Below are 24,872 nucleotides of genomic sequence, written 5' to 3'. Positions count from 1 at the left end.
CATCTATCTCCCACGTGGGACTTCTGGCCCCACTCTAGCTACCATCCTTCCACTTTTAGTTCCATATTTTAAAGGTTTGAGGAGCCTCCACTAGGGTATGCAGCTCCTTGCACTCAGTGATCTCTGACTAATTCCTGTAACCATTTCCTGTACTTTTTTGAGTTTCGCATAGAGTTTTGCTGAAGATCAGGGATTATAGGATCATGGGGGACTCTTCTGCCTCATACATACACATGGTACTTCAGATCATAACTTTTTTTTATATATATTTTCATCGTTGTGTTTCAATAGTTCTGTTTTTGCGACGTGTATGTGAGTTAATTTTAATTTCTGTTTTTGTTGCTGCTTGTTGATGATGATCGGAACTACTTGGAATAGGTGCAGCACCTGATAGAGAAGTGTCTGATCTTTCACATGACTAAAGAAGAGTGCATGGAAGCCCTTTCAAAACATGCAAACATCAAACCTGTTATCACTTCCACTGGTTTGTTTCCTTGAACACTCTCTTATTGATCTTCTGCCGTTATGGCTCTCGTCAGTTCACAAAAAACACGCATATTTACTCCATACACTCGCATGCGCGCATATATGCGAGAGAGAGAGAGAGGCTTACTTGAGTAGTAAATGTTAGGCCTTGTCTGAATGCTTGACAAGATCACAGATAGGATTGGGCTTGGCATATTTATTTCTTGAATGATCTTGAACCAATATTAACGGACGCTACGATCGAGAATCGTGCAAGCTGTATCTTGGTATATTAGAACTCCAACGAGCCAATCAAGCCAAGATAGCCTTTGCAGCTCTCTTTTTCGGTTTGAAAAAGTTATATACGAGCACCTGATTTGATGAATCTGATCTCACGAGCAGTTTAACGTAGTTCAACTCTTTTTTTTGTTTGTTTGTTACAGCTTTACAGGCAAGAAACCCATCTTTTAATTTTGATAACTCCCAAACAAAAAACGCACTCACGCACGCACGAGCACAGAGAGGATTATTTTAGGGAATATATAGATCATATATAGTAATAACGCTGCAGCCAATACATGCATCAATATAACTGCAGTGTGGAATGAACTGGAGAAAGAAAATAAGGAATTCTTCGAGGCGTATGCGCAATCTCAGAGCAAAGCAGAGCGAATGTCCGAGGAAGAGACAAGCCAGATGATCCAGAAGATGATATCGGATTCATCCAAAGATTCCGACGATTAACATGCTATCTGAAAGCGATATTGCCTGGTTGGTGCGTAGCTACTTGAGAACTCCAAAATTTTTACATTTAGCCAAACACGGGTCTCGACTAAATGTAGTCCGTGTCACAGTGGTCCTAGTCCAATACGGAAGAGTACAATCCCAGTATCTGCGCCATTGTCCTCTCCAATTAAGTTAATTAACCATCCTCATGCTGTGTAACCAACCAGATCTAGACAAGCCACGTTACTCATTATGTATTAATTAGCTCGTTAATCATCAAGCTAGCGTACGATTAATTGTGTATTTATATAATTACGCGCGTGATAATCATTTGGTACTACTGTTTACATCAAGCTGTTTTAAATACATCATCATTTCTACGACTTATGGCCTGGCTGTTTTATGAATTTTATGGGGCAGGGCCCGCTGCAGGAAGATCACGACATCTTCATCTTCACGTGTGATCAGTTGTTTGACATGTAAAAATCTGTATTTGCAATTTTGTCTGTGTTCCGTCTTGTTCTACTGCATACATATATATACGCTATATATAGTACTAGTAACATTGCTTCGTCATGTGATGTTAATAATTATTATTGACAAGATCAATGAATGAAGCAAATAATGTGGGGACTACTTTACATGTGTGTCGTCGCAGTCCGGAACTTTATTAATTTATTGGTTTGTGAGGGCGATGTTACCGGTCTTTTAGGAGCCTAAGGGTCTGAATTCATTGTTAGCATCAGGTGATGTCTCAATTCAAATGATCACGTGAAACGTTTGCATGCTGACAAATTAGGTCTGAGGACATGATCATAGAAGGAATAGATACATGGAATTAATGTCGATACCCCCATCTGAGGAATTTTGATATATGCATGACACAACATCAGATAAAATGTTTTGGAGAATTCATGAAGTAGTTCTTGGCTGGGAACTGGAAGCTAGGCTTTTAGACCAAGGAAATTAAGCTAGCTCTTGGCAGTCTCTGCCTGCCGCAGTACTACACTAGTCCACGCTTATTTCCGCATTTTTTATGTTTAGGTACAAAGCTTAAAACTGATTTAACCAATTTCTAGATCTAGTCACCGCCCACATTCGCAGTACTTGTGAATTGTGATTGTTCCTGTTACGTCTGAGCAGTAATTAACCCTTTTGGGTCGGTTCAGTTACCTTTGGGTGGCTGCCATGAGTGGTCTGGGGTGTCGATTTGGTGGTTGAGATTGCCGTGATGTAAGGGCGTTCAGGGTGTTGCTCTAGCAGTTGAAGGACATCGTACGTTTAGGCAGTTGGGAGTTCAAAATTTTGATGGAATTAATCGACAGTGATTGCTCGACACCGAGATAATTCGTCGATTCTTATAATCGAAACTAGTAAGGCTGGTTTAGATAAAAAGATACTTTTAATTCATCTCATTTAATTATTATAATTTTTTTAAAATTTAAAATTAATAATAATATTAAAAAATAATATTTTATTTTATTTTTACCTTTCATCTCATCTCAACTCAACTCACTATTCAAAATTCACCTAAATCGATTGGTTGTCTTTGACATCTCATGAAATATATAAATTTTAATGATGCCGTACGTATGAAAATGAGAAAACTTTAGAATTGGTTTGGTTACGCAAATCAAATTATCTCATCTCATCTCATATAATCATTATAACTTTTTTAAATTCTTACAGAAAATATAATAAATAATTCAACATTTTAAAATTTTAAAATAAAAATTATATATAAAAATTATATCATAATAATATTTTATTTAACTTTTAACAAAATATTATCATTTCATCTCATCTGATCTGAATTACCTAACCAAACGAGTTCTAATGATAATTTGTGAACGGGAAATTAAGGCCGTCGTGGTGATGTTGCTTAATTATATGCTATATTTTTCTTTTTAGTTGTTTTATTTTACATATTGGCTGTAATATGGTAATTTCAAATACAAATAACATAAACGACAATATTAAACCGTCGTGTCTTCCATTCACGTTTTCTTCCGGTAATGTTTCTTGTTTCTTTCCTATATATAAAGCGAATGCCCTGGAAACTTGCTCCTCCGGGTTTGAAAGGAACAATCTCATTACTAGATAAACTACTGATTGCATAGCTCGCATATACAGGCCGCAAGAATGCATTTATTGGATATCATGGGAACAAACCCATGTCTTTTTTGGTCTAAGGTTCTCAAGTCTCAACCACAGTTCATATCTGAAGCTCGAAAGGACTTTTATTATTTACAACCGTTTTATGCATTAATTACCTTCGGCTTCCATCCAGCAATTACAGATTCTTTTGCAGGCTTGGTTTTCTGAAAAGAGTCCCGAGAGGAAAGCAACTGCAAAATAAGATATATAAGACAAAAACATGTATATTAGCCCCATCATTTGGTTCGATAAATCAAAACAGAAACAAAGCTATATATAGATGAACAAGTATATACCTTCTTGTAGTTATGGAAATGAGTTAAGCTTTCAGGGACAGTCCAGTTCTTGAAATGACCGAGAGCCACCTCGAGGTGGAACAGCTTCGGTGCCAAACTCAAATCAACAGCAGTTATCTTCTCACCTGCAACATATGGCCCCTGATTCCATCGGCCTCCACCTTCTCAGCATACTTGAGTTTTGAAGAAAATACAAAGCATAACTATTTCAATTAAGCGTTCTATATACTTGAATGTAAATATGACGCATACATGTGCCTTGAGGTGTTCATCCAATGCTTTCAATTCATTAAGCAAAGCCTGTTCTGATCCGTCATTGGGATCCTTGCTCTTTAAGAATTTCACAAAGGCCTCAAAAATCTTCGATCCCCTTTCAGCTCGCAATAAAAGGACGGTAAAAAAAAATAATAAATTAAGAACTGGAAATTATTAATGTAACATATTAAAAACCACGGATGGCAGATCAATATAAATCCCTTTTGGACGAGACACAAATAAAAAAAAAATCAACTCGTACGAGAACAAGATCGATATCTAATGATCCCGCCGACAACAACAACAAAGAAAAGAAGCTTTTTTCAGGTGTAAAACAATTTATTCCATGCACCAGTGTAAACGGAGGACATCGTAAATCTTCTCTAAGCTTTTGTGAAATAATAATATAAATTATGTGAAGAAAACTAAACTTGCAGAAATCTTTCCAAGTGATCAATTGTTTGCTATTCTCAATACACATCCATTGCAGAAATCAATTGTTTCCAAGGAATGCCCAAATCCTTGAACTTCTCATACACTAATCACATGTAAATCAAAAGAGCCATCTTATAACTGAACCACAAAATCGTAATTCCGTAGAGAGCGAGAGAGTTGAGGAACATACACAGAAGCGAATTCAGGAGGAGTAGTGAGAGAGGGTTCAGGGTACCGCTCCTCGAGAATCCCGACAATATCATCAGAGTTAGACACCCATTTGTCATCGAACTTCATGATCGGCACCTTCCCTTCCGGGTTCACCTCTAAAAACCTATATATACATGATTCATGATCACCACCCAACGAGACTCATTAATTTGTCCAAACACTTGAAAATAACACACACACACATATAAACAAATCTTCAGATTCAGAATGCGTAAATACCATTGGGGTTTGCCATTTAAATTGATGAGGTGCAACTTGTACGGGATTTTCTTCTCCTCCAAAGTTAAAAGGACTCTCTGGGAAAACGGGCCTGAAAACAAAAGGCTCGCCCAAATTAACCCATAAACTTAATCATAGAGACAGAGAGTGAGAGAGAGGTAATGCGAACATACAGTCTCCAAGAATATCAGGTGCATCATCGGCAGCCTTGACAGCTACCTCGAGAGCCATTTTTTTTTTTTTTTGGAGTGAGGGGGCGGCGTTAATAGAGAAGCTCAGCGTTATTGGCGACGGGATGGCAATTGGTATGCACTCGCATGGGCTAGACTTATATAAGCTTTGTAGGTTGAGATATGTATTAATGGTGGTTTCAAGTTTTGCGAACGGTCCAATCTTGTTCACTAGAAAGTTCACGCCTTTGCTACTGAAAGTATAGAATACCCTTGGGCCTTCTAGAGTCGCTCAGTCGAACTAGAGTCCCGGTTTAAATGCCAGAGACTTCGAGCGACGTACCCTTGGGTAGGTTTGTGGGGTGAGATGAGAATTTTATGTTTTGTTTTGAAGTTTAAAATATTAAGTTTTAATATTATTATTATTTTGGGATTTGAAAAATATGTATTGAGATTTGAAAAAGTTGAATTATTTTTTATATTTTGTATAGAGATTTAAAAAATGTGTGATGATGAGATGAGATGAGATGAAAATTTTATGTTTTGATTTTGGCCCCAAACCTGCCCTAATCCATCTGATCGTTCCACCAGCCAGCTACCATGTATTGCCACAGGAAAATACCGATCTAAGTGGTGGACCACAGCGTCATAGTCCACGACACCTGTCTTATAAACATGTGTAGTACTGAGATGTTGACACATAATCGCTTGACATCTCACGAAAGAGTCATATAATGAGATGTTTTTGAGATGTTCGATGAAACATGAGATATAAACTCAAATCTGCCTCCATGGTTCAAGTTCATGCGTAGAGGAAAGGGCATTGATGTTTTCGTTTGGTTGTGCCACCATGGCAGTGTCCCTACCGGTCAATTCTTTTTCTCGTGGGTGCATAAGCAGGGCATAGTCAAATTATATCTATGATGTGTGGTGTAGAGATTTTAAAATAAAAAAATTATATTTACAGTGTCGTATAATCCTTCTAAAAAAAAAGTTAATAAATAGGAAATTTATGTGAAAAATAAAAATTAATTTTTTAATATTAAATTCCACACTTGTTTAAAAAAATTACACGATACTTGTACATTTTACTAATTATAATTTATATCTAACATTACTTTTAAAATAATATTTTTACTTTTTTAAAGGTAGAATTTAATTATTTTTAAAAATATAATGAGACTTGTACACATAAAGATTATATATACCATTATTCTTTTATTTTCTTTTTAGTTCTTTTCCTAAATAGAATCAAATCTATAAGAACTTTTGAGATGCCTGATTGAAACCCAGTCTAGAGGAAGACAGGTAAAATGGAATTTCCCATAAGCAAAGGATAGAACAATTGGGTGGCTTCAAATTGAGAGTGTATACACGACAACATTGAACTGTCATACTTGAGTTTTCCTTTCGTTTACGTTTCTTAACTGTAAACATAGCCTGGTAACTCTACCGCTCCGGGTTTGAAAGTTTCACTTCGAAGTCAATCTAAATGCGGAATTGCGGGCGGGCCGGCGGCATCGACTTGTGTCATTTTACACCTTAAATAAGCCCAAATTGCCCAATGATCTTTTCTTTTGAGTTGGATTCTTCCTGGAGAGGTCGCAGCACACAGTAAAATCATACATGCCTGTACTAGAATATGGACTAGGCTCGAGTCCAATTTCATTGGATGAGGGTAATGTTTCTGTTATGGGACACGTTGTCCACAACCCAAGCCGAACACGGAAAAGAGTTATCTAGGTAAATGCACACACTCCCAGAGGAAAACAGAGTACATAAAGACCACCAACAGAAAAAAATACCAGGGCGTTCGGGAAACAGGGGAAGAAAAAGAAGCAAAATCAGTAGCTAGCACAAACAACATATAAGATCACATTTACTAGACATGGGATCATTGGTCCTAACGTTCACATGTCTCAACCACAGTTCACAACTACACTTCAAGAGCCATTTTAATTTAGATCTCTTTTAAGCATTGACCTTCGGCGCCCATCCTGCAATTGCATGTTCTTTTGCAGGCTTTGTTTTCTCAAAAGATTCCCGAGAGAAAAGCAACTGCAAAATAAGATGGACAAAAACATTACCGACCAATATCAACCAAAATAACTTCTATTGATCTGCTTTATTATACCCGAACTACCAAATGTACATGCAAACATATGGAGAGAAACGATTTTCAATTTCACTACTACTTCTGCAAGTAGGATAATGCAACACCTGCTTCATCTCATCTCAAAATATATGACAACTTTTGTATTTATTAACTTTCGACTGGTAAAAACCCAAACTTCTCCAAGTTTTGTTGCTTTTTCCACCCATAAAAACAAACAAGACTTGATAAAAAAAAAAAGGCATATCCTATAATATAATATGCCAAAACTCACTCTCTCATGGATGCCTCTTTTAGACTAAAAATATCCAACCACATTATACGGTATGCCATTAATCAATCTTGGTCCACCTGGACCGTTCTACAAATTATTGAAAACATACACAGCCCTTACATCAACATATGTTAAGGCACAGAAGGACTCGGAAAGAAGAAAAAAGGATTTGCCGACGCAATGCATTTATTACTGCTATTCCTAATACAACAGAAAAACACAAAGGCGTTTCTTATCCCACCAATGCCTCAACTACAAACGTTGGAATATATAACCATAGAAAATATGACTTCAGAAGTTGGCTCGTGACCAGAGTGGTTCACCTCAGAAAAGTCCATTTCACTAAAATCTTCTAAAAACATATGTTGAACACCAGATACGGGCCATTAAAAGGCCACAAAGTATCTAAACATGTTAAAAACCCTCTTTTGATGAGAAATTTCTGTGGGGTTCAATCGGCTGGTAGAAAATGGAATTTCAGTGCAGATTTAAGTATTTGTTGACTGAGGACACATACTTAGTATAGTAAAACAAGTCTGCTTCTAATGTTGGTTGACATTTTGAAGCATATAAATAGGTTAGAAAAGAAAGCAGTTAATTATCAAGGGGGCAGTAAAACAGGGTCAGGCTGGAGGAGATTATCTCCAGCATGAATTACCTGCCAGAGATTTTAGACTTCCACTGAACTTGTACTTCCAAGTTTCAACAGATAAACCAAACCAACCCTTCTTCTGTATTGAAATTTGGAAGGATGTAGTTCGGTGGAAGGTAAAACCTTCTACTCATGATCCGCGAATTTAGTTGATTTTTCACTTCAACATACAGTTTAGAAAAAGTGGACCCTCAGATTACTACTACAACCATCAAACTCATATCACGTCTTTCCTAATACCACCTTAGGTCATTTTTGCCATAAGATGCATTTGTAGCTTAGTGGAAACAGTGTGAGAAGAAACAATCCTCTTAGACACATGCAAGACACGGTCTGAAGTGCTCACAATGCTTCATTGCATTTTGTATGTGGCCCAGCATGAACCACAACTAAAGAGTTTATCAATATGACAACCACACTACACTAACTGTCGATACTATTGCCATGATCCTGGCGACCTAAGTCCTAGTATGGTAGTATGGACAGCAATAACAAACGCATCTCCACATAAAGTATGGGAAAGGAGTTTTCTCTGTTCGCCATTCAAATAACAGAAACCTAAACAGAAACAACTCTCGTAGGAGCATAGATCCAAACAGCTACCTAACAAAAACAAGGCTGCACCCATTATGCAACAAATATAACAACTATATACCTTCTTGTAGTTGTGGAAATGAGTTAAGCTTTCAGGGACAGTCCAGTTCTTGAAGTGACCAAGAGCCACCTCGAGATGGAACAGCTTTGGTGCCAGACTGAAATCAACAGCACTTATCTTCTCTCCAGCGATATAAGGTCCCTGATCCATCCTCCAACTTCTCAGCTAACAGGTTCGAGAAAAAAAGGGAAAACCAATAACTATCTCAAGGGTCTCATTTAAATGTAAACACACATACATGTGCCTTAAGGTGTTCATCCAAGGCCTTCAATTCATCAAGCAAAGCTTGCTCCGATCCGTCATTGGGATCCTTGCTCTTCAAAAATGTCACAAACGCCCCAAAAATCTTTGATCCCCTGCGAGCTCACCACAAAAAGGAGGGTAAAATTTAGAAACTTCTTTTGTGGATTCAACTCAAACAAGAACTGACAACCACGGATGGAAGATTCATCCATGTCCTTTTGGATGAGATCCACCAAGAAAACCAAAAGAGATGAAAGAATAAATTTAATTAACTCCAAAACGATGGATAACTAATTCGCACAACAAAAGACAGCGAATTTCTTGTGTACAACGATTAGTAAACACAAAATCCAGACTCACACACACGGTGGGGGGGGATGGATTCCATACACGGAGAGCGTCAGAACTTCAGGAGGAGTTATGAAAGACGGTTCAGGGTACCGCTCCTCAAGAATCCCAACGATAACATCAGAGTCAGCCACCCATTTGTCATCGAACTTCACAACCGGCACCTTCCCTCCTGGGTTCACCTCCAAAAACCTATAAAATCAAAATCACCGGCAAACACGATTACAACCCCCACTTGCATAGACACTTAAAATCAGCACAAAACCGGCAAAAAGTTATCTTTAGGCTCTGAGTTTGTGCATACCATCCGGGTTTATCGGTAACGTTGATAAGACGCAACTCGTACGGAACTTTCTTCTCCTCCAAAGTTAGGAGGACCCTGTGTGAAAATGGACCTAAAAACAAAATGCTCACCCAAATCAACACAAGAAGATTCCATCAAAACCCAGAAATGTGTTCGGACTTCGGAGAGGGAGAGAGAAAAAGGTAGGGTTGACATACAATCTCCAAGAATATCCGGTGCGCCAGGAGCAGCCTTGACAGCAGCGACGACCTCGAGAGCCATTTTTTCGGAGTGAGAGTGGACGACAGACAGAGAAACTGAGAATTATATGCAATAGAGCGGAAAGGTTAGGGACAGAATTGGTAGTTTGATGTCTTGTGTGAAGAGTCGTTGGAACGAATCACATAAATCAGGATGGTCCGTCAAGTCTCGTTAACTAGAAAGTTCGAGTCTTTGCCTTTGTTGACAGATTTTAAACTTTCTTTTCACTTTATTTTTTCAACTCATTTTATTTTAGGAAACTACTACACCCGATTTCTACCGAAAGGCAATTTTTTTTTTTTTTTTTCAATCATTTTTTTAAACACTATAAATATTTTTTAAAAAATATAAAAAAATTCATTTAAAAATATTTTCTTAATCATTAAATAAAAATAAAATAAAATACAATTCGGTATAATGTGGAAATAATATTTTCTTTTATTTTATTTATTTTTTAAATTTTTTTAAAATTTCATAAAAATAAAATAAATAATTTAATTTTTTCAAAATTTAAAATAAAAAGTATATATTTTAAAAATATTTTATTTAATTTTTAATTTTAATATAACTTTTTTCTAAAACAAATCAGGCCTTTCATTTTTGCACTGACATGTGCGGTAGCTGCCTTTCCACTGTTCAGCATAAACAGGGTCGGTATTTTCTTTAACTTTTTTCCCTTTAATACATGTATTTGCAATTTGGGAGAGGATTTTCTAAATATATTGAAGTTAATGTTGGTTAAGCAATTCAAAATTAGTTTAGGTGTTGAGTTATTCTCAGGGTCTTTAAAAATATCTCACTATTATTTATTACTAATTTTTACTTACTTTTTATCATTATTCACATCTATTCAATATGAAAAAAATATTTATAACTATGAATTGTATAATATCTGCATAATTGATTTGAATAAAATGAATAAAACATGATACTCACATGAAAAAAATTAATTTCTTAATAATAGATTATATTATTTTTCAAAACAATTACACGGCGTTTACACACTTCATAATTATATGTAAAAATATGTATTTAATATTTTATTATTACTTTTTACTACTATTCACAGAATACATCAAAATAACTCTCTACCAAAATTTGGAACAGAGGGGTATCCTCTGATTTTAAAAGGTTTTCTCGAGGGTGATGTTACAGTAATCGAGAAACAAGAATCGACCAAATGATCTGGCTGCCACGTGACTTTAAAAAAAAAAAAAAAGAGTTGTGCTACGAATCAACAACTAATCACGACTGATCCATAACACGCCTTAGTTGGCATTAATTTTTTTTTCTTTCTCTAAACACAGACCAATTCTCTTTCTCTCACCAGTACTTCTCTCTCTCATCAGCTCTCCCTCGTCAAGCTCTCTCACTCATCACATCTCTCTCTCACTCCTCGAGTATCTCTCTCATCAGTTCTCTCTCATAGCCAAGTAGTATTTCGAATTTGGAGGATTTGGGATGAGTGGTTTGGCTCATGCCATGTAAAATGTGGTCTGGCTGATTCAAAGAGTTTTTCAAATAAAAAAAATCGAAAGCGAAAATAGTATTTTGCCGTCCCTCTCCTCGTAACCCTAAACCCTATTTCTAATAACACTTTCTCCCTCCCTCTAACACTTGCCAAATCCTTCAAAATCATCAGACGTCGCATTTTCAAAGTTGTTTGAAGAGGCATCGCCAGATTGACATAAAAGATAAATTATGGTTGATCCAACTACAAATTATGGTCTATATATTTTATAGAAGCTAATTGAGGAGGCTTCCATGATCTTCATTCCCAGCCAACTCCTCACCCACGAATTCGAGCTGTATATTTTATTTGTCTCTATTTTTTTGTTTACATTTTTTCATCTGCTTGGGAATGATTGTGTTTAATATCTAAACAAAGTTTAAATCAATGCTCCACATTCACAAAAAATAGTAGTTTATATTTACTTTGATACAGTCAGAAGAAAATGTAACTGAGTGAAATTCAGATTTTCTTTATTCCTTCTGCTATAATTTCTCAGATCAATACCAAGAAAAGCGTGAAGCTCTTGTCAATTGATAGGTAGGTAGCACTAAGCTAATGAACCAGAAAAAAACACTTTAAGATTCAAAAGAATACATTTGAAGATTCACAATAACGCACTTTCAGATCCACACAATTGAAGATTCAAAACAAAAAAAAGTGAAAATTAAGTTGAGTTACTTTCAATTAATTTCATATCATCTCATTTTATTATTATAATTTTTATAAATTTTTATATAAAATATAATAAATAATTTAAATTTTAAAATTTTAAAATAATAATAATATAAAAAAATAATATTTGACTCAGACTTTTAATTTTCAATCTCGACTGGAGTAGTATACAGTGAAACAACAAACTCTACCGCACCGAAGAGAAGTGTAGAGGGATGGAATGAATCAATGAACCCAACTTTGCCGCTCGATCACATGGGAGGGACTAGGGAGGCGAATGGGATAGAGGGCTCGGATATCGAGGAAGGGCTTTTTTGTCTTTGAATTTCACTTGAAGTGGATCTACCGTAAAATGTCAGCTGGCTTTTCCACCTCAGTCGATCATTTATTTCGGTCAGTAATCTCGGTCGGAGTAGCTTTTTCCTTTCTCAAAAAGATATAGGCACGATGTTTTTTGACAATTTTATTCTAAAATGAAATAAGTTATACAAAATGACGTAAATTTTAAATTATTTTATACGAATACATTTTATTTAAAATATAATTATATAAAAAAAATGATTCCTATATCATTATTATTATTATTTTTATCAAGTATGTTCGCAAATTTGTCAGCGTTATCACATGATATGACTAATCAATCGTTCCACTTTGTATGAATCTGGTCTCCATGGGCGTCACATTCATGAGTCATTGCTGGTCTACGACATTGTTCATTTATTAGTTTACCATTTCCATGTGGCTCTTCCAAGTTCCACGTACGCAGTAGCTAGAGAGATTTGATTTCTTTTTACTGCCCGCAATTAAAAATATCTAATTTTATTATGATGTATTTATTTTTATTCAATACTTTTTAGGTTTTCATGTATGGAGATAAATATTAAAATTTAATGAAATATTATTTTTATTTAAAAATTTAAATTATTTTTTTATTTTTTATATTAAAATTTTAAATAATTATAATAATTAAATTAGATAAGATAATTTATATAATCAAACAAGATTACGTTTTTAAAAAATTCATCAACTATGGATAGGTTAGTTTGGTTATACAAAACTAAATTGTCTCGTCTCGTCTCAGCTCATATAATTATTATAATTTTTTTAAATTTTTACATAAAATATACTCAAAATTATTTTTTAAATTTTTAAATAAAAATTATATCTCATTCAATCTCATATGAAATGTGTAACCAAACAATGCCTTAAAAAATTGTCAAAATATTTATAAAAAAAACAGTTGTCAGAATTCACACATTTTTCATGCGTACAATGAATCTCCTGTTGCATGCCATGAGTTCCTTTCGTTCCTTACCCAAAAAATAAGGGGTGCTATCCGCATGGTGCGGGACGGGGGCACTCCCTCCATGCCCCACCATACGGGTGGAGGGGTTTCATACCCCGACCCCGGGAGGCGGGGGCAAGGCCCTCTGCCCCGCTACCTGGCTGTGGGGTAGAAACTGCATCCCACCTCGCCCCCCACTCAACCTGTTGTCTAAAAAATTGTTTAGACTCAAATTATAATATAATTTAAAGTATAAATTCAAATTTATATATTAAAGTAAATACAAATTCATTAGAGTTATATTTTGGATTGTCTTGACCTCTTAGGCCAACTATTATATAGGAGACCAATGCAATACAATAATGATAGTTAAGTAATATAGAATTTAATGTGGCCAAGATAATCCATTAACTTGAAGTTAAATTCAAATTTTTAACAAATTATATATATTTATATACAATATATTTATATAAATTATTTATATAAATATTAAAAATTAAAAATGTTTATATTAAAAATGGGAGGAGTGCGGGGCAAGGCCCACTGGGGTCAATCTGCCCCCCGCCCCTACCCCGCACTCCCATGCGGGGGTTGAGCGATCGAGGGCAGGGTAGCGGGATCCCGATATCCACTCCTATAAAAAATTTAAAAGAAAAAACAAAAACAGAAAAGAGAGAAACTGAGGTGGAGGTTTTCTTGCTTAGTATATGTATACGTAATGTCACCATTTGTTAGTGTCAGAGCCAAAATGGAGTTTTTATTTGTGGGTAATACTGTAATAGCAAAAATATAATTATAAATTTATCTGGTGTATTTATTTTTATTTAATACTTTGAAATTTAGACAATATTTAAAATAAAATAAAAAAGCCTGATCGAACCGTGTTAAAAACTATCAGAAATGACACGTTTTTCACGCGTACATATGGGTCATCACCCTGGCGCATGCCCTGGGACCTGAGTTGCTTTCCTTCTCCATTCCCACCAAAAAAAAAAATCATTTTTTTAAAAATAAAAGAAATATGTCGTGTTGTAACGATTGGTTACTGTCACGTCATAGTGAATGCAATAATTGGACTTTTTTCATTGTCCATATTATCCCCATAATGGGTTCGCCTATCTTTCATTCCTGTCATCATTTTCCATTCGCACGATTCTCAAAAGGCAAAAGCATATGTCTGAGTGGTCCTTTTTTTTTTTTTTTTTTCACTGAAAATTGAAATAGTCCCCTCAATGGGCCAAAGCCGTGAATTGCAGAGTCTCGTCGTTTAAAAAGTTGGATGCCAACTTGCCTTTCGTTTTTACAAAAAATGGCGCTCTTGGGCTTAAGAGGTTACCTAATGGCCACCGGTCAATTTAGAACAATTCTTGTTGGATGCCAGACTGGGAGATGACTTCTCGGCTTCCCAACTCTTCAATAACCAATGAGAAATACTTTGGTTTTTGAATTTATGTCTCGAATGTCTTTATTATTATTATTTTATTTAATAATTAAGAAAATATTTTTTAATAATATTATAATTTTTTTATTTTTTTAAATATTTATAATAATTAAAAAAATACATGAACAAAAAATATATATATATATATATATTGTTCAGGTCCTTATTCGAAACCCATTTTCGATGAGCATAATAATGTTTTTAATCAATCATTGCGATTCTAGACTTTGAGTTGTTTAGATTTAGATATGGATTGAGATGAATTAAGAAGATTTAAAAATAATAGAATAAAAATTAAATTATTTATTATATTTTGTATAAAAATTTAAAAAAATTATAATAATGAAATGAAATGATTTGATGTAAATTTTGAATGCAAACAAACATCGCCTGCCATTTATTTGCAGAAATTTATCAATTGCATTCATGGTTTTGGATAGATTATAATCCTTCAAAATCGTAGTTTTAAATTCTGTTTGATTTCGGTCGGAAATTTTCATTTGTGTAAATATCCAATACACTATACCTCTTTATTCTATTTCTCTTTAAATTCCGGTCCATTCTAATCGGTTTCGACCCTATTCAGTTTCAAATTGCTTTTATAATTTTCTTACAGTGGGATGACATTTTTATAAATTTTAAATTTATATGTTATTTAATTAATTATATAATATAAATTTTTTATATATAATTTTAATTTTTTTATAACTTATAATATGTCCCATCAATCTTTTTTTTTAAATATCATTATTTTTAATAATTTATCTATTATTCTTTTATTTTTTATTTTTTTGTGTCTCAACTCAAGTTTGTGAATTTTTCAACTTATATTCATTATATAAATCTTCAATTCTTCCACGTATTTACACATATACACATAAATATTTATATAATATGTAGTTAATCCCAAAATTGTATGCTGGAAGTCTGGAATGTACTAATACCGAAACATTTCATTCCAAAGCTTAAATCAAAATGATTACCGAAACGAAATTTAAAGCATTGTTTAAAACCCCAAGTGCCATTTATTTATGATTAATTTAATTTAAATATTTATTATAAATTAAATATTGTTGACAATTGGTGTGATCTCTACTCTAACTCGAATAATAAAATTCTTTTTATATGTCTATGTACTAATTTTCCACTTATTATCATAATTAATCATGTTGATATCTAAAAGAAAAATACAAGATTATAATTATTTTTTATACTTCCCCTCTATTAAATGATAGAAAATATAATAATTTTCCCTTGCGTTGGAAGTTTGAATGATAGAAATGTAACAATAGAGTATTAAGAGCATACTTCACTTGATTATTTTTTATTAGCTGTCTCTTTCACTCATTTCCATCATAAATTACAATCATCTTATGTCCTTCTCTTGCTCCCCACCTCTTAACATCATAATAATAACGAGTGGCCCACAATCGTTGGCTGAAATTGGGCCTACTCCTAACTTTAAGAATCCGTTTGGATTAAGAAATTATATGAATTAAGATGATTTATAAATAGTAATGAAACTCTCAATCCAAACTAGCTCTAAAACTTATTTAAATCAAACTGAGACTTTGGTCTGGTTTAATTGTTGATGAATGTGACCAAAAAAACCGATGCCCAATAGCAGACTCGCCTACATAAATTTATGGGCTCAACATTCAGGCCCAAGAATACATCTTTCTTTTAGACCAAAAACTTTGGGCCCAGCCACCAAACCCATATAATGTCTAATGTCCCCTGCACTCTAAACAGACATCACACACATCTAAGAGCATTGGTAATGGACTAGCTAAATGTAAATGCAAGTCTAAACTTTAGCTAGTTGTGAGCAAAAACCTCTACATTAGACTAGCCAACGGTCCAAATCTTAAGACTTGATCAATAGTAAATCTTAAGCCTTCTCTAAATATAGCTAGCTACTATTCACAATGGAAAATAATATTTAATTATTTCATCACTTCCCTCTCTCTTTGAATGGTAAAACATACATGGCATGTATATTATTTCTACTGATTGATAGAGTAGACACATTATTTCTACAAAGCATGAAGATCTAAGAAATATATAAATTATATTTGTAAAAAATAAATAAATAAATAAATAAATAAAATATTATATTATTATTTTAACTTTATAACGGCTAGTCCAATGTGGACTCACCTAATCAAAAATTGATATTATAGCCAAAAATTAAGATTCTAGTCAAATTTTAGACTTGGCAATGGCTAGCACATTGCCAATGCTCTAATGTCTTAGATATTGGAAAGAGAGAAGAAAATAATAGACTTAGGCCTATAAGAATCTCGGTCCGGACTGGAAAAATTGACCGTCGGTTTTGATTTTTCTTTTACAAAATTTTTGGTTCTCGGTTTGGTTTTGGGGTTGGATTTTGTCACCCGGACCGCACCGGATCGACATAATACATTTTAAAATATTTTATATAATTAATTATGTAACTTTCATATAATCTATTACCATTGATAATATAAAAATGTTAAGTATGCAATTACTAATATGCTATTAATTAACTAATGTATTATATCAATTAACTAACCTATTACCATTAACTAATTACTAATATTTACGTCTAATGAAAGTTATTTGATAATTTTTTTGTAAAATACCTAAATTACAAGTAAGTATAAAGCATATATGGTCAATGAAAATTATTCAATAATCATATATAAAATGTTAAAATTTTAATGTAGCTCATTATGCATAACTATCATAATACATTTATATACTCTAAGTTAATAACAAATTAGCAATTAACATCATAAATATAATTATAAGATTTTATTTTTTTTAATGAATTAATTACATAATCTACATTAAATAATTTACTTAATTTTAATTTTACTAATTTAAATAAATTATTTTATTAATTTATTTTTCTCTATTTTTTGTTTTTTATTTTATTAGTATGATTGATAACCTTTTTGGATGGATATAGATAATTTGTATTCCTATTTTTTTTTTTAATATTTTTCTTTTATTTTGAGTTTGGATGTTTTTGGCATATTGCATATTTTTCAATTTTTTGTATGTTAATAATAATTTAGGTTGAAAATGAGATAAAAGTAAAGACTTGAGCCTAAATTTGACTAGCAATGTCAATTGGGCCGATGTCAAAAAATGGGCCCATTTGGTATTGGGAAGGACTAATCGAATTGGTTCCAGTCCAGTCCCGATCCATATGGGAGTTTGGTCATATCGAAAAAATTGTGGACCAAAGGAGTTTGGTCTGGTCCCAAAAATCCTCTATGGATTGACCGATCGAACCGGACCGAATGCATCTATAAATATAATGGTACTTTAAAAAGTATTTTTATATAAATCATGTAAGATCATTATAATTTAAAAATAAATGTTATAATGTCATCTCAATTATACTATTCACTGTCTTATTGACATGATATCATCATGTTATGTCACATGGCTTATTAAAAAAAAATTAAGAATACAATTAAAAAGGATAGAGAAAACTTAGGATTTCAATCTTCTCCTTTTTATATATTAGACGACATTTTTTTAAAATATATATGTTTAAGTCTTTTAATAAGGTATGTGGCGTCGTAAGGGCCCAGGGGTGTAAGGAGTTCAGTGTGGACCTGAAAAATGGACCGGATCAAATGGTTATGTTCGGATTGAAGTTGGGATCGATCGGTCTCGGTCTCACAAATTGTGGACCGAAAAAATTCGGTCAAATTCTGAAGTTTGTAAATTTTGGACCGAACCGAACTCTTATATATATTTTGAAAATATTCATAATAATTTAATATATTATGTTTATATATTAATTATATAAGTTAATGATATAATTTTCATTTAATTTATTATCATTGACTATATATTATATAAAATAATATTTACTATCAATTAATAATAAATCATAAATCATGCGATAATTTATGTCATTAAATGTAAATAGTTAATACATCATACATTCATACATACTATACTGTTTACACTTAATTAAAATAATTTGTAATTTTTTTTTACATACCTAAGTTGCAAACAAACATGAATAATTTATGTATAATTAAATTATTTGATACTCATTAATCATATATAAAATACACGACATTATTAATAATTATGGGCACCAAATAGAGTAAAGTCTTAAGTTAGTAAGTAAGTAACTATCAATATCATAAATATAATTATAATAAAATATATTTTATTATAATGAGTTAGTTACATAATCTATATTAATAATTCACTTAATTTTAATTTAATAATTTAAATTACTTTTTAAATTTATTTAAAAAAAATGAAATAAAATAATTAAAATGATGGATATGACTTCCGGATGGATCGATTTACACTCTAGATGTCATATCAATGGAATAAAGTGAAATATAACTCCTCACGTAGTAGCAATACTCTTACTTAAAAACATGTATTCAAACAAAAAATGTAACATGAATAATTTTCCTTTTTTTTTTCTTCTCCTTTGTTATAAAAAAACTCATTGAAGAGAAACTTCGAAAACTCATTGATAAAAATAATTCTTTCATTATTCAATCTTTCAAAGAAAATACTCATCAAGGAGAACCGTATGTGGCGCGAACTAAACTGATAGGACAGACAAAGATTTGAAAGTTCATAAACGACAATATTAGAGAGAGAGAGAGAGGGAGCGAATGAACCCCACCATCTCCCTTCATTTTGTCAGGTATTTCTTCCTCAATCCTCATACACATCTCGACTTCTTTGAAATCTGTTTCTAGTAAAAATTTAAAATCCATTTCTGGATCCAACTAAATAACTATTTCCCATGGCCCAGATTTTTGCTTGGCCGACCAATTTGCGTGTCCAAAAGTTCTAGCGATCTTTGACGTTATGTTAGATAACATTTATGGTTGACCAAATTTGCCTATATGTCGGCGCGCCCTTCTATTGGTGGATTTGCAATCAAAGACCAGGAAGCGATTTGGAACTTTATTGGTATATACATGATCGTCGGGAATGGAGTAGGTTGGATGAGAATCATTGCATGTGATAAGGAATTTGAATTATGGGTGCACTTTAAAATCCCGAATCATTGTCATGGTGCAGACAACTGTTAAAAAAAGGTAAGCTTTTCTCTGTTTTGCTAATCAATATGCAGGTCTTGGTTTTGTTTTTCTTTTCTTAGTATGTCGAATATTGCGATTCATGGCATTTTTTGTGTGGGGGAGGGGGGCTTTGAGTTTTCGTTTGCTTTTTATGAGTGGGTTTTGTTTCTTGTGGAAATTTAATAAGGATGTTCATATTGTAGTGGGATCAATATGATTTTGTTTCAATGAATTGAAGAGTGGTTGAAAACTATCAAGTGTTTTGAAGGCTTATTATGTTTGTCTCTTTCGTAGGAGTCTGTGATGGTAGGTTCCAATTACTCATGCACTTTACATTTTATTCTATTAACTACCTACCAAAAAATGCTGTCTCAATCATTTTGTCTCTGAAATGGCATGAAACTTTAGTCATTTGTATTCATGGGGTTTCTAGAAACTTTTGCTATATCTCTCTGGACTGTCAGATGGAACTTCCAAAACGGGATTCACTACTTTTCACATGTTCATTCACTTATTATATGTTTTACTTTTTCTAATTTGCTTTCAAAGCTGATGGATATCATTCAGTATATGATGTTCCCGATTCTATGGAAGTTTTCCTTTTCGCTTGCTCTTTTTGTTTCGGCCATAGCTTTTATTTATTTATTTAGGTCCTTAGGAGATGTTTTGGAAGGCCATGAGCTATTTCCTGTTCTTGTAGAATCAAAATTCCTGGAAGCAGGGAGCTTTTATGACTCACAAATGTTCCAAAATTCTGCATCTGATATCGTGGTTGTTCTGGCTACTGTACAAAGAAAGAAATGGTATGTAGCTTTTTTCTGCTTTTGTTCTTATGGTGATTTCAATATTGCTAAGTTGTCTGCTTCATTTTTTCATAAATGGGATGGCAGTAATTACCATGTGCTCCCTTCTTCATATTGCATTCTCTTTGCTTGTCGCAGATGCATACTTCCACTTTCTAAAAGGCGCTTGAGTTTTTGTGAGTCTTTATTTAAACTAGTGGAAGGTTTTCCAAGCGAAATGGAATCCAGTAAAAGAACGCCAAGCGTTATTGCAAGATTGATGGGTCTTGATGAACTGCCGCCTCAGCAGCCTGTTCAAAAACAACAAAGAGTTCTTTCTGAGTATTATTTGCAGAGAGTTGCTTCTATAGGTGTCAGGGAGAAGCGCCCATCCCATGAACATCCTTCATTTAGGATGAGCATTGAAGAGCGAAAGGAATTAAGTTACATCTTTAGAGTATTGGAAACATTGAATAGGCATAAGCAACATAATCCCCCAGTTAAAGAGGGGAAAGGTAGCTCCAGTTCATCAGAAGAGAAATTGGCATTCATAAGGCAGGATTTTTTAGATGCAAAATGCATTTCAGTGGATAAGAAGCTTCAAAACCGGACGGAAGTTCAAGATGCAACAAAGACTACATATTTTAAGAAAGACCCTTTTCCAAAATATCCCCAAGAACCAGATTCTTCATTTGGCAAGTTCTTCCATGATCGGCAAGGTGTACCTCTGGACAAATGTAGAAAGTTAGGGAGGGAAGCTGTACAAGGGAATGTTAAATTGCTGCACAAATCCGATAATGGCCAAAATTCCCATGCAGAACTTGACATCAATGATATATGCAAAATTTCAAGATCTCAATTGGAGTCGAACAGTGAAGCATGCCATCCCCCAACAAAAATTGTTATTTGGAAACCAAACCATGGCAAGGCTGAGAATGATGCACGGTGTTTCTCTTCATATAGTTCTTGTGAAGGTTTGCCTTTGAGTGATAGGAGGCTTAAAGAGCTTCGTACTACTGAAAATGGGAAATTAGACATTAAAGTCAATGAGGGGAAGAATTTGGCTTACGGCATGGAATCTACTAGGCAATGCCCGGTAGATTCAAAAGATGACGCTACCAAACAAACAAGGCATGGCTCAATCTGGATTTCACCTAAGGTATCAAGATCCGAATTGAGAGTTGATGGCACATTTTCCAAAGATTCTGAGCTGATGATGTCTTCAAATTTCTCTGATCGGAAGAATCGATACAAGTTCTTATTTTCATTTTCACATGGGTCATATGTTTCCAGGGGAGCAAAAAAGCAAATCTTGGAACGATGGAAGTTGAATAAGACGTTCCACAAAAATGGATTGGTTGGTAGAGCGAGTACTCTGGGTGGATTGCTTGCCACGGCTAATGGTGAAGTTGGAACAAGAAATGTCCATCACAAGCCTAGTAAGTACGGCCTGAGCAATCAAACTGCTCCAAATGATGTACAAGTGAACTCGGGTGTTCTTTTAGGTGTCGTCAACAGGGATGGCTTGAAAGATGGGTCTGTCAGAAACTTTCCAATGACCACATCTCCTCCTCCATCTTCTTCTACCTGTTTTCAGAGCGACAGGTATTTGAGCCTGGAAAGGTCTATTAATTGGGCACAACACAAATCAAGAAATCAAAATTTAAACCAGAAGGATGGTTTAGGATATAACAACATGTTCAGCTATAAGAAATCTCATCCTTTTCCCTGCTCGGATTTAGAAGTTAAACGTATTGCAGAAGATATGCTTGTGGTTGTGGATGAGGTGAAGGGCCAACTTGACAAGGATCTGTCTAATCAGGATTTTTTGGGTTCTCAGTTAAGCTCCAGTGTTTCTTACTCTGGTATGGGAAATAGTTGCATTGTACAGGACACATGGGTGGTGGAAGGTGAGATGAAGCACAAGCTTCAGAACAGCAACATGTCAGCACAGAACATCTTGCTTCCTCAGCCCTTGGTTTGTAGTCCTACCTCAGTGAGTGGGGTATCTGATGTGGCAGCTGCTGCAGAGGGTAAGGTTGCGAGCGGGGACGGCAGGCCTTGTGGATATTCCAAGGAAGATCAGTTTGAATCAATTCCCTGCATCTTAGACACAAATTCTGATTCTCCCAGTCATACCTTGGACACATCAATTCATCAGGTTTGATGTTTCTCTCTAATAAGATGGTTAATTATTTACCAATAAGAAGGATGGTTCATGATTTAGTTTATATACTATCGATAAGCTCCAAAAAGTATATTTCTAGATATTCCTAACAAAGTATATTTTTCTGGCATACTTGTTTGTGATGTTAGGCTATAGTCTGCTTTCTGGGTTGGTTACATTTGTATGTTCAGTCTCTACCTTTAAGTATCATGAGATATTTTCAGGATGTTAGAGTCTTAGACATATCAGTTTCATTCGTTTTTTTGAAAGGCTGTCCTTAAATTCTCTACAACAAGGTATTGTTTCAAATGTGGTTGGAGTTCATTCATTCAGTTTTATCTCAAAATAAAGTTCAAATTTGTCTACAGTCACTAGAATCCAATACCGTTTATCTCCGCCATGTATCATAGGAAATGTCAGTTGGATTTCATGAAGAAGGTTCTGTTTTCTCACAGTGCTCTCACACAGAGCCAGAATCCAGATGCATCCATTATCCCAGTCCAGTTTCGGTTCTGGAACCTGCTTGCATAGAAGACCTTTCATGTAGTTTGGAATGCTTAGGGACTGTCAACACTGACGACATCTATGGTAAGTCGACTACGATTGCATCTCATAATATTCACCCACCTTCTTTAGTTCAAGTTCCATGTATATATCTTCTTCCCATCCCCATCCCCATCCCCTCTTCCTTTGCTGGGTTCGTGGAGGCAACTTTCTGATGTCAGATTTCTCAGAAATACAAGCAGAAGGATCTGGAATGATCGTGTCAAGTGATGAAGATTTCGGAGAAGGATCTGTAAATGACCCTGAAGAAAACGAAGGGTTAGTGAGATTATTTAGAGTGGAAGAAAGCAGGAATTTCTCCTACCTTACTGATGTCTTAACTGAGGCAGGTTTTCATGATGGGATCCTTGATATGGACTTTGCTACCTGGCATTCTTCAGAATACCCAATGAACCTTTCAGTTTTTGAGACTTTAGAAAAAAAGTTTGGTGAGCAAGCTTCCTGGAAGAGGCCGGAAAGGAGGCTTCTCTTTGACCGAATTAATTCAGGACTTGTGGAGATTCTCCGGCCATGCATGGGTGTGCCCAAATGGGCAAAGCCTACATCCAAGAGATTTAAGCCAAGGCTGAGTCAGGACATGATTGAGGAAGAGTTGTGGATGTTGCTAATCAGCCAAGAAAAGGAAGCGAGCAAGGATTCGACAGAGAAAGTGCTGCAAAAGGAACTGAATTCTTTAGATTTAGGAGATGATATTGATGTTATAGGTAGTGAAATAGAGAGATTATTGATTGATGAGCTTGCGACAGAGGTGATTAGCATGGACACTTTTTGAGCAGACGTGATATTTTTGGTGGATATCTACATTATTTGAAAACCATTCAGAAAAATATCTTTATGCATACACCAGTCGTTTTTATATCTGAGTGTAGTAGTGTGAAGAGGATATAAGTATAGATTAGTTTGTTCATAGTCCTACATGAGTGTATTGATATTATCAAGGGATCATGCATTTTTGAGATCTATGTAGTATGAGCTTTGTATCAAATTCTTTGTTATTTTATTCACATTTATTCAGTGATTGAAGTTTCATGATATTTCTTTTAAGTGATGACTTTACTGATTTGCCATTACCCTTTGACAGTAAGATACATTAAAGAAAAAAAAAAAAAAACCAACCCCGGCAAGGCCAATCAGCCTCGAAAAACCATTTGCAGTCGCAAGCATTGTGGGTGCGATTCAAACATAACAAATGTTATAGAAGTCCTTGGGTGACCTAAACCCGTCTTAGCCTAATCATTTTTTAAGGACTCGTTTGGATACAGAGACGATCTCATCTCATCATTATAATTTTTTTAAATTTTAAAATAATAATAATATTAAAAAATAATTTTTTATATAATTTTTAATTTTTATTTAAAATCATATCATCTCATTTCACTTTTCAAACCTACCTTCGTCTACTTTTGAGAGTCAACAATTTATTTTGCAGTCCAATTTACCCAAAGTTTGGGTCCAACCCAAAGCATGCGTCAACTAACCCCATCAACTTCCATTTCAAAGCTCAACCCGTGTGTTATATGTAATAAATAAATTATATATATAACGAAAAAAGGATAGTTCTTCTATTTACAAAATACAAATGACAAGGAGAACACACGATATGAC

At 34.2% G+C, this 24,872-nt stretch overlaps 4 protein-coding genes across 7 annotated transcripts; 2 read left to right on the top strand and 2 right to left on the bottom strand.

Moving 5' to 3' along the window:
* The first annotated feature begins 78 nt into the window (after nucleotides 1-78).
* Nucleotides 79-1,578, top strand: LOC109022302. Of its 3 annotated transcripts, none has more exons than XM_035691993.1 (3): nucleotides 79-236; nucleotides 385-484; nucleotides 1,037-1,578. In XM_035691993.1, the coding sequence occupies exons 1-3, from the start codon at nucleotides 204-206 to the stop codon at nucleotides 1,207-1,209; spliced, it is 306 nt and encodes a 101-aa protein (XP_035547886.1). In that variant the 5' UTR covers nucleotides 79-203; the 3' UTR covers nucleotides 1,210-1,578. The 3 variants fall into 3 exon arrangements, with proteins under 3 accessions (XP_035547886.1, XP_035547885.1, XP_035547887.1); XM_035691992.1 differs by having other exon boundaries at nucleotides 83-236; nucleotides 379-484; XM_035691994.1 differs by having other exon boundaries at nucleotides 87-236; nucleotides 379-484; nucleotides 1,064-1,578.
* Nucleotides 1,579-3,281: 1,703 nt separating this feature from the next.
* LOC109022303 (glutathione S-transferase DHAR2-like) lies at nucleotides 3,282-5,269 on the bottom strand. The gene is made up of 6 exons (XM_019005176.2): nucleotides 4,958-5,269; nucleotides 4,785-4,875; nucleotides 4,525-4,668; nucleotides 3,897-4,014; nucleotides 3,645-3,785; nucleotides 3,282-3,539 (listed from the first exon to the last, which is right to left on the bottom strand). Exons 1-6 carry the CDS (start codon nucleotides 5,013-5,015, stop codon nucleotides 3,450-3,452), a joined length of 642 nt encoding a protein of 213 aa, XP_018860721.1. The 5' UTR covers nucleotides 5,016-5,269; the 3' UTR covers nucleotides 3,282-3,449.
* A 1,321-nt stretch (nucleotides 5,270-6,590) lies between these two features.
* LOC109022305 (glutathione S-transferase DHAR2-like) lies at nucleotides 6,591-9,942 on the bottom strand. Its single transcript, XM_019005179.2, has 6 exons — nucleotides 9,741-9,942; nucleotides 9,544-9,634; nucleotides 9,282-9,431; nucleotides 8,887-9,004; nucleotides 8,649-8,789; nucleotides 6,591-7,012 (listed from the first exon to the last, which is right to left on the bottom strand). The coding sequence occupies exons 1-6, from the start codon at nucleotides 9,802-9,804 to the stop codon at nucleotides 6,926-6,928; spliced, it is 651 nt and encodes a 216-aa protein (XP_018860724.2). The 5' UTR covers nucleotides 9,805-9,942; the 3' UTR covers nucleotides 6,591-6,925.
* A 10,799-nt stretch (nucleotides 9,943-20,741) lies between these two features.
* Nucleotides 20,742-24,229, top strand: LOC109022304. Of its 2 annotated transcripts, none has more exons than XM_035692511.1 (3): nucleotides 20,742-22,697; nucleotides 23,114-23,291; nucleotides 23,438-24,229. In XM_035692511.1, the coding sequence occupies exons 1-3, from the start codon at nucleotides 20,775-20,777 to the stop codon at nucleotides 24,037-24,039; spliced, it is 2,703 nt and encodes a 900-aa protein (XP_035548404.1). In that variant the 5' UTR covers nucleotides 20,742-20,774; the 3' UTR covers nucleotides 24,040-24,229. The 2 variants fall into 2 exon arrangements, with proteins under 2 accessions (XP_035548404.1, XP_035548403.1); XM_035692510.1 differs by having other exon boundaries at nucleotides 23,429-24,229.
* Nucleotides 24,230-24,872: the final 643 nt, after the last annotated feature.

This window comes from Juglans regia, chromosome 7 (genome assembly GCF_001411555.2).
Source record: "Juglans regia cultivar Chandler chromosome 7, Walnut 2.0, whole genome shotgun sequence".
In the NCBI taxonomy this organism is placed as follows: Eukaryota; Viridiplantae; Streptophyta; class Magnoliopsida; order Fagales; family Juglandaceae; genus Juglans; species Juglans regia.
This window is presented reverse-complemented; position numbering and strand designations above follow the sequence as displayed.